Genomic DNA, 9,843 nt, shown 5'->3' with positions numbered 1-9,843 from the left:
TAGGAGCCAAGCATGATTTGTTGGAATGGGAGCTGGGACTAGCATCCCGAAAAAAAATGGCGGACGAGTTGACAAACTTTTTAGCAGGTCCGGGAATCAATGTTGATTCTAGATGAATCCTTACAGAATGAACCTTCTTCTGTCGATGGAACATTGTGTCTGTGTGAAACGATTAGCATCCTCCTGCTTAACAGCTTTGGTAACCGGTGGTCGTTCTTCCTGCCGTGGAAGGCACTTCGTTGCACGTGCATGCACGCAGTCATCGCTTCGAAGTTTATACACACCCACAAGTGTGATGAGAAATGCAGCTGGAAAGGAAGGGCAGGGCAATCTGCAGCCAATTCGGAGCACGAAACTAAAGAAAGGAGTTGTTAACTTGAATTTGCCGGAAACGAAAAAGGAGGTAAGCGCCCGGTGTTCTATGAAAACCCCCCTACAACCACTACAGTGATGTACAAGCTGACAATTTGTAAGTGGTCCCATTATAGCTGGAGCTTAACCCAGTTTTTGTAACATCTGTTTCTGCAAAACTAACATCCCTGGATGGTACGATAGTCCATTGCAGGGTTACCCTCAACAATGTCGCTGGTACCCATTTATAAAAATGGGTGAAGTGAAACAATGTGGAACTAAGGTTCTTGTTAGAGGAAACAACGGTAGGTACCGGCGGCAAATCTTTAGCTTATTAAGGGGTATTTTTTTCCTGTGAAGGACTACAGTAGCAATCCCAACTAAGGTTATGCAGGAACTGGGTTTAAAGCTCTGACTTGATGTATGGGCCAAATAGACTCAAAGTGCAATATCGTCAAGACTGAACTTTGCATTAACCATCCACATCTATCAAGTTCTGTGTTTTGTGAGATGTAATATATCAAACAGGAGAAGGTGTGTTTCATCAGATTTCCAAACACCGAGAAAAAGGTTGGAAAAACGAGGCGCAGCCAAGTTTTTTTTAAACGACTTCGAGGTGTTTGGATATCTGATGAAACACACTTTCGAGTGTTTGATATGGCTTCTCAAATGAGCAATAATTCTTGGACAAATTCAAGGCTAAAGTTGGCAAAATTTTATGGTAATTAGGATCACATATCCAAACCACGGTCACGGTAGTGATTTTCTTTGTTTTCTCTTGATGAATTATTAATGAGTTTGAGAAGTTTTAATATTATCCTCTAGGTACTGTACATACAGTGTACGTATCCACAAAATATGTTACACCTGTTCTTCTTTCTGTGTACACTGTACAGTCATGTACATTCTGTAGTTTGAATTTTTTCTCACCTGATACAAGTCATGTAATTACGCAGGATGCGCTCCGGGCAGACTGTGTCAAAATTTTGGTGGCATTTCTTTTTCTTCATCGTAGCCACAAATTGCAATGAATAAATTAATTAAACCTGAATTAAGTTCTGTTCTCTCCCTAGATGGGATAGTTTTGTCTTCTATTGTTCTCATTGTCTTCAACAAAAACGGCCCAATCAGAATCCATTATCTGCTTGTATGTCAGTAGGGAGGGGATCGACTCATCCCTATCTGTGTGACGTCACATGGCCACTAGTCTTTCAAATTGGCAGCCATATTGTTTACATGTTTTGGACTCAAATATGCCATTTTCAGATAGAAAATTAACCCCTTTGAAGCGGTAAATTGAAAGAATAACTTCTAAAAAGTATTTAACAGTTTACATGGTGAAAATTGGAGAGTTTCTGGCAAAAAAATTATGCTTCGTTTGACAGATTGTAGAACTACAATACAAGGAGGAAAGGTCATTGATAAGCTTTAAACACACATCACATCACTTTGTTAAACTGATGCCTAAACTCTAATGGGAATCCCACTTCACAAAAAAATAAACTAAGGTTTCATTGTCAATTTTTACTAAAAGTTTTCATTTACGAAAGCTTTTTGTCTGTTTTCTGTCTGTTTCATGATGAAGTGAGGACAATTTGTAATCTTAGGCTTATTGGCATTACATAACCAGAATAGAACGTGAGTCAGGCCAGGGTCATTACGTTATCATAAAACAATTTCTGCTATGACGACAAGTAGCATAACACGAGGATACTGAAACAACATAGCGCTGTCTTTGTGACTCAAACTATTCCATTACCTCAATCGCGACCGGAGGATATGTTTCCATGTGCACATAGTGCTAAACATACACTAACTCATCCCGCATAATCCCCCATGGGCGTCTTGTTCTTGTTCATTTCTAGGAGATATTGATGGAACTTAATGGCCGTAGTTTAGAGGAACTCTCAAACACCAAAGGGATAGGAAAAAGCAAAGCAACTGCTCTGGTTGAATATCGTGATCATTTTGGGCCATTTGAAAGCATAGAGGAGCTCTTTCAGGTGAAGGGTTTTGGTGCCGCATTTTTTAAGAGACTTGAAGAGGCTGGTGAATTGGCAGATGTAAAGAAAAAAACTTCTAAAGGACTTGAAACGATCCAGGAACTGTTGAAGCTTAGCAACAAAGAGGTGAGCACATTTTATTTTAACTGATTGTGTGGTTTCAGAAAAAAATGTTTTTACCCCCCTCCCTCTCCCCCACAGAGGGAATTTTGTTCTTGGACTCTCAACCCCTCTGGGAATTCCAATGTAGCTTTATAGTTTCCTTTTGTTTCTTTTTTTGGTCTTTGAAGATCTCCCCGCCCCCAACAAAATGAATAGAAAGAAAATTAGGTTTTTCACTGGTGGATGAGCAACGCATGAACACCAGTACTGCTGGCTCTGTACAAATTCCCACATTTCTTAATTAGGGTGCTGCTGCAGTATAAAATGATATTCAAGGTTTTCAGGGAGATTAGTCTGTTGATTTTAAGTCTGGTAATGTACATTGTAAGGCCTCAAAGATGATAAGATTTTTTGCGAGTCTTTGAGTTTACTAAATGATTTTGCGACTTGCTATAAAAGTTTCAAGTATTTTCTAATTGAAGTATTCCTATCTCTAAATATTTTTGATATCTACATGTGAGCTAAATTCACATAATAATTCTGTACCTCATGGTAATCTTTATGTGCGTACTCATACTTTAAAAAATCAATCTGACAACCTATGTTAATAATAAATTATTTATTACTTTAAATTGATGAAAATGTGCATTCTGTAGTCATGATACACTGTAACTGGTCAGCCTCCAACATACCGTGAATATTGATTAGTTTATGACAAATTAGTGGAAATTTTCATTTAAGTTTAGGAAATGGCTTAAAAACAATGTTACTAGTGATAAATTATAATTATATAGGTGTACAAAAGTTTAATATTGCAAAATGAAATGTACATGTACTGTTAGATATTATTTAATTCCTAAGAGAACTACAATGTAAACCCCAAGTAAATATTAGATTTTTCATTTAGGAGTTGTATCCTCCTGATAGTTTACTGAAGCATGGGAATCTTCTTTGAAAAGTTCAGTAGAGCCTTCTCCACACTGCATGCCTTAATAAATTATAATAATAATAAGAATTTACTAATACTCTATTTATATAGCGCGATTTCCAGCGTTGTCTAATCGCGCTTTACAATTACAGCAAATAAATTTCATTATTAAAAACTGAATCATTGTATAATGCAATTCGAGGGATTTGATTGGCTTAGCGGCCATGGTATATGAGCAATTATACCATGGCCGAGAAATAACAACCATTAAATTGTCTGCTGGTTATTTTTGCACAGCGAAATCAGTAAGATCTAGCAATATTTCTTGATTGTTTTTAATAAAACAATTATTCCACTTGCGCTTGTTGGATATGAGATGATTATAGCCAACTCAGCGCTACACGCCTCGTTGGCTATCTATCATCTCATATCCAACGCGCGCTCGTGGAATAATTGTTAATTACACCATACAATACTGAATAAAAAAAGAAAATTACATTTACATATTTAGGTCTAATATTCTAATGTACAAAATGTCTAAATGTGATATTTACATAATTCTATAGAAAATCTTTCCTAAAAAGATGAATCTTAACTTTTTTTTTTATTGGGCCACTCTGTCACCTCATATCCAACAGATGCTCAAAAAGCTTGTGGTTAACTGATAACAATCTTACATGTATGCAGCTGCAGCTGCAGGGGAACCAAAACAAAATTATTAGATTTCTAAAAACTGTAATATCCTCTGGTGAGTATCTTACATTGTATTTAATACATTTTTTTCCAGGTGATATCAGAAATTGTTTCTATAGATATTGGTTTCCAGAATGCTGCCTGGGTCCATATTGACAAAGACAAACAAGTGTTAGGCTGGTCACGAACTGAGATACTGAAACCCAAACCTTACAACCCGGCTGTTTTTAGACCTTTGGTAAGATTTTGCATTTTTTCTATTGTCTAGTGCTGATTGCCAATCTCTTAACGTTGTCCTCGACACATGTAATGAGCAACTTGCTATGACTTGCCAGGTTAGAGATATTCTAACCCACACTAATTTGGCATTTTTTGGTCTTCTGGAGCACTGTGTCAAGCATTCTGCCTGCCCTGCGTAAATCCAAGACTGTCAATGCAGCTACAAAACAAAAAGTGGAGGGTACAATGTAAATAGTAGCCTAGGGATGTTTCCTTTGAGGTCTTCAACAGGAGGTGATGAATTGTCATATGACATGGTGTTAATCCACTGTATGGAAAAAGATGGCAGCTGTATGTTTTACCACAATACCTTGTGAACCTTTAACCAGCCAACAGGTACATATAAGGCCATATTTTTGCCAAACTTCATCCCTGTACTAAAAACTATGTGTATGCTAGGTTTGAAGTCTGTGTGTTTTTACAGTATGAGCATTTTTGGGGGGTTTTGTATGCTAAGAATTGTGGGTAAATGTTTTACAGTATGAGCAAAATCAATAAAGGTTCTTTTTCTTCTTCTTCTTCTTCTTCTTCTTCTTCTTCTTCTTCTTGTTCTTCTTCTTCTTCTTTGTCTTCTTCTTCTTCTTCTTCTTCTTCTTCTTCTTCGTCTTCTTCTTCTTCTTCTTCTTCTTCTTCTTCTTCTTCTTCTTCTTCTTCTTCTTTGTCTTCTTCCTCTTCTTCTTCGTCTTCTTCTTCTTCTTCTTCTTCTTCTTCTTCTTCTTCTTCTTCTTCTTCTTCTTCTTCTTCTTCTTCTTCTTCTTCTTCTTCTTCTTCTTCTTCTTCTTCTTCTTCTTCTTCTTCTCTTCTTCTTCTTCTTCTTCTTCTTCTTCTAAATGTACCAGTTGCCATCTTTTTTCTGTATGATGGATTAAAGTATACATGTACATGTATGTCATGATTTCCAATTGGCAGCCATCTTGGATTTCTTGATTTGGGAACTTAACATGACACAGATAATGCGTTCTATTGGTACCAGTCATTTTTGCTTGATTGGATTGGTTGGGTCTCTTCAAGTTCCAATAATATTATTTTGTTTTCATATACAATTAGATAAGGAGCATCATCTTTTAAAACTCATGCTAATATTAAAGGGTAGGCTTTCTATGAATTCCCGTCATCTTGACTTTCGTAAATTTTATTTACATGTATGTCACAAAAAACTAGAGATTGTGACTATTCCCAGGGGCAACTACATTTCAAAGAAAAGTATCTGGAAAATGTTTTCTACCTGTATTATGACTTGTCAGCAAGTTGACAAGAACAGGCTTATAGTAGGTTGGACAATGCCTTAGAAGATTTTGTGACTATTCACTCAGATGACTGGTTCTGTTGTCCCCCAGTCCAGACTCCCCACTGTCAGTTGAAATCTTGTACTCCTTGTGAATCATCTTCATCTATTTTACAAACTTTGTTGTCCTCCAGTCCAGACTCCCCACTGTTAGTTGAAATCTTGTATCCCTTGTTAATCATCTTCATTCAGTTTACCATCTCTCAGTGTTATCCCCCAGTCCAGACTCCCCACTGTCAGTTGAGATCTTGTATCCGTTGGGAATCATCTTCATTCAGTTTACCATCTCTGTTGTCCTCCAGTCCAGACTCCCCACTGTCAGTTGAAATCTTGTATCCGTTGTGAATCATCTTCATTCAGTTTACAATCTCTGTTGTCCCCCAGTCCAGCCTCTCCACTGTTACAACTGTAGTTGAAACCTTGTACCCCTTGTGAATTATCTTCATTCAGTTTACCATCTCTGTTTTCCCCCAGTCCAGACTCCCCACTGTTAGTTGAAATATTGTACTCCTTGTGAATCATCTTCATTCAGTTTACCATCTCTGTTGTCCTCCAGTCCAGCCTCTTCACTGTTAGTTGAAATCTTGTACGCCTTGTAAATCATCTTCATTCAGTTTACCTTCTCTGTTGTTCTCCAGTCCAGCCTCCACTCTCCGCTATGTCGTCAAATTGTTCTATTTGGACTATTCTGGGTTTGGCACTGAGAGGGAACTTTTTTCTCAATTGTAGGTGGAAGCATTTGTCAACAAGGTTCCCAAGACAGACGTTTACGTTGTTGAAATGCAGAGTCACCGAATAGGAAAACAAACGGCAGCCCTTCTTCCCTTTGCAGTGCATCTTCGTGTTTTTGAGGCCATGTTGACATGTTTACTTCCTGGCTTGGTGATACCGTTTGATCCACACTATACTTCAAAACACTTCTGCCTTCCAAGTGGAACTAAGAAGAAGAGAGCAGCGGTGAATTTGGTGGAGAGTTTGTTTCTGGATCGAACAAATGAAGAACCCTTTGAGGCTCAATGCGAGCAATTTCTTAAAGAGCAGCAAGGGATGGGTGGGAGCGAAGATTTTGTTGAGTCCTTGATAGACAGTCCACCAGGCAGAAGTGCTGGAAATAACAACAAGCCACTGCTTCAAATTTCTCCTAAATTTGTTAACTATTTTAAATCGTCTGACAAGAAGGACGACTTGAGTGACTGCCTGTTACAAGCGCTTGCATTCTTTGACTTGGTCGTCGAAAATAGTAAACAATAAAAGGTGTGATATTCAAATTGCTTTCATTGTTACATAAAATGTAGGGTATGCTTCTTCTGTCTAATTTATTGTTTGTTTGTTTATTTCCCCACGCACGTTACAAAAAGCAAAATAGAGGACAAAAAATATATATTACAGGGAAAGTGGTGAGGAAGCCCTAGGGGAAACCATAGGGATTACAGAATAAGGCTTCCTCATTACAGAGTTGTTACATGTAATGTTTGAAGACTGTGAGACGGTTGATACAATTACAGCTGAAACGAATAGACGGGAAACGATCAATAAACAATTGAGAAAAAATAGGATGCAAGTTAAAAGAATTTTAGGTTTCTTATGCAGAATTGGTCATTTGCCTGGCACATTTTGGAAACAAATTTGGATCGTGGCTTGCACAAACAGCTCCTATCGCAAAGAAATGTGAAATGCGGCTTGCCTTTTACATGTTTAATGGTGTTTGGGCAGGCCCGTGTAAATTCAGCATGTGTCTCTTTGTTCGTTTTCATCACGCTTGTACCAAATACGGATCAATTGAAAATGTGGCAAGGGGCAAAATTGATCAAGTGTGGGCGGAGATAATTTTACAAAGATCTCATTGGCCAATTATTGCGTAGTGTCTCTGGGGGACCCTTCTGCAAGTCGGCTAGTATAAGTGGGTTTGTCTCTTAAGAGACAGTTGAAGTTAGTGTTTAAGATGAGCAAACGAGGAGAGGAGGTCAACTGGTCAAAATTGCCAAATGCATCGCCTAAACCCAAGAGGCTTCACTTAGCAGAAGACGATTGTGATGGCCTGTAATCATGATGGATTTGCTACGCAAGGAGGCTGCAGGAAACACGTAAAGAACAACCACCGTTAGCACTATTATTTCAACGAGAAGCCAGACAGCGCTCAAGTTAAATCGCTTCATGATCAAAAAAAGAAAAATGAGGCCAATGATCAGAAGATTCCACGTAAAATCAGGACAGTTGCCTTTTTTGACACGACAAACGACATTGCTAAGAATTTTTTGTCGTGGCTCACTGGCAGTGGTGGGGGCTGTAAAAGTGATCGACAAGCACAGCATGACACCAGCATGCATTGGAAGTGTTACAAGTAATAGATCAAACTCGAGGAAGAGTGTTTCCTCCGATTTCCAAACCTCCCTCACGGTAGTGATTTCCTTTGTTTTCTCTTCATGAATTATTAATGAGTTTGAGAAGGCTACATCAAGCACAATCGCCCTCTTCTCAAGCCTTACTTTGATTATGTATTAGTAACGAGAGATGGGGGGTAAAATAACAAGCTAGGAGAACTAATGAGTAAATTGGTTTTCGACGCAACAGGTAAGTCGCTATCGCCAAATAGTTGAGACCGCAAGTTGCAGAAATCTTAACAGCAGCGCGCAAAACATCAGAAACACAGAAGACCAGAAACACAGCTCCGTCGTTGCAAGGGCTCACTATCAAAACCAGCGATCGCGCGAAGTCGCTGGCATAGCGTACGAATTTTTGTAGCGACTGCATGGAGACAACGGATCGGAGCTAGAATGGACGTGCGCTCGAGGCTTTCAGACAAGTCGCTTCTTCATAAGAGCAAAATGATAGCAAAACTGATACTTCTTCAAACGACGAGGGCTAAACGATCGCAGAAACTCCACTAGGGCAATTTGGACGCGTACCGAGACTAAAGCGGGAAAAGGCGTTCAAAGTGACAATTTGCCGCGAGAAAAAAGAGTTTGATGTTCACCCTCCGAGAAAGACAGTTATCTAAAAGCAGGCATTAAGGGATACGGCTACGGTCAATGGAAAGCGGTTCTCAGAGATCCCGAATAACAGTTTCAAAAGGGAGCTTTAAAAAGCCGACTCTCTGCTGAGCCGTGCAGTGCGTAGATTCGGATCAATTTCTAAGTTGTCCTACCGATAAACATTAAGGACTCGGAATTCCAATTTCACGAGGGGTAAACACTGTACTCTTTTTAAGTTATGGAACGATAAACTTTACTTAAGTGCCTGCTTTGAAACATGGTAAGAAATGGGAAAGCAAACCAATCAAGCATGTAGTTTAAAACGGTATCACACATGAAATCGCAACATCAATTTGTGACACAAATGCTAACTTTACTTAACGATTCCTGACAGCTTTAAAATTTGATTTTTACTGTTGACTCCGAGTGAAAAGGGGGGTTAATCTTCCTCTCTTGGGCACTGCGGTACTTGTTTGCTCACTTCGTGGTTTTTTGAGACTTGTACACTTTGGGTGTCGTCAAGAGCGTCATGAAGAGGTCCTCTTCGTCGTCATCCTCCATGATCTCTTCACAAGGGTAGGGTAGGGGGCACCAGATGCTGTTATTGCGTTGCGCTTGTGACAGGGAGACCCACTACATCTCCACGGCCTTCTTCCTTTGCTCCAACAGTACCAGTTTCGCAAGCCCTTGAACTTCGTCCTTCTTAAATTTCAACTTGAGTGCTTCGACAGTCACTTCCAACATGTGCTGGAGTGCACGCCTCACGTCTTCGTCTGTTGCCGCATCCTCTTTTCCCTGGAGATCTCGAAGTTCCTTTTCCTTCTCCATAACCCACTCGATGCTGAAGTACTCTCTTGCTTTCTTCCTCACAAAGTATCCTTCTCTAGAACGCTCTATGTTCGGATGGTAAGGGCCGTTGATAGACTTTAGCAAGGGGGCGTCTTCTTCCCTCGTCATACCAAGCGAGATCCAGCTTTCGTTAGTTTCTTGCAGCACAGACTTCACTATGGCAAGGCTGTTGTTCTCGCAGATGTGCAATGTTTTCTAGACTCTTCTCCCATTGGTCCAAAAAGGTGGAATCAGTGCCTCCGTCTTTGGCTGTCTCACATCACTGTCTTCTACGACCGTATTCGGTTCCGATTGCTCACTTTAGTCTTGCTAGCTCTCGCGTTCGTCCAGTTTAATGGTTCTAATTCTTTCCTTTTCTTCTTCAATTAAGTCGTCTTCCTG

The 9,843-nt window shown here is 39.5% G+C and overlaps 1 protein-coding gene across 1 annotated transcript; it reads left to right on the top strand.

Moving 5' to 3' along the window:
* Positions 1-43: 43 nt before the first annotated feature.
* Positions 44-6,945, top strand: LOC146487912 (transcription elongation factor, mitochondrial-like). Its single transcript, XM_085125571.1, has 4 exons — positions 44-403; positions 2,217-2,480; positions 4,172-4,315; positions 6,371-6,945. The coding sequence occupies exons 1-4, from the start codon at positions 113-115 to the stop codon at positions 6,890-6,892; spliced, it is 1,221 nt and encodes a 406-aa protein (XP_084981697.1). The 5' UTR covers positions 44-112; the 3' UTR covers positions 6,893-6,945.
* Positions 6,946-9,843: the final 2,898 nt, after the last annotated feature.

This window comes from Pavona decussata, unplaced genomic scaffold (genome assembly GCF_977016875.1).
Source record: "Pavona decussata unplaced genomic scaffold, jaPavDecu1.1 SCAFFOLD_12, whole genome shotgun sequence".
Taxonomy (NCBI): domain Eukaryota; kingdom Metazoa; phylum Cnidaria; class Anthozoa; order Scleractinia; family Agariciidae; genus Pavona; species Pavona decussata.
Note: the sequence above shows the minus strand (reverse complement) of the source record. Positions and strands in the feature narration are given on the sequence as shown.

What these genes read in the sequence shown, in the direction of transcription:
- LOC146487912 (XM_085125571.1), top strand. Translation starts at nt 113, where the DNA reads ATGAATCCTTACAGAATGAACCTTCTTCTGTCGATGGAACATTGTGTC. An exon ending in TGCCGGAAACGAAAAAGGAG is followed by an intron (nt 404 to 2,216) that starts GTAAGCGCCCGG and finishes GTTCATTTCTAG; the next exon opens with GAGATATTGATGGAACTTAA. An exon ending in CGGCTGTTTTTAGACCTTTG is followed by an intron (nt 4,316 to 6,370) that starts GTAAGATTTTGC and finishes TCTCAATTGTAG; the next exon opens with GTGGAAGCATTTGTCAACAA.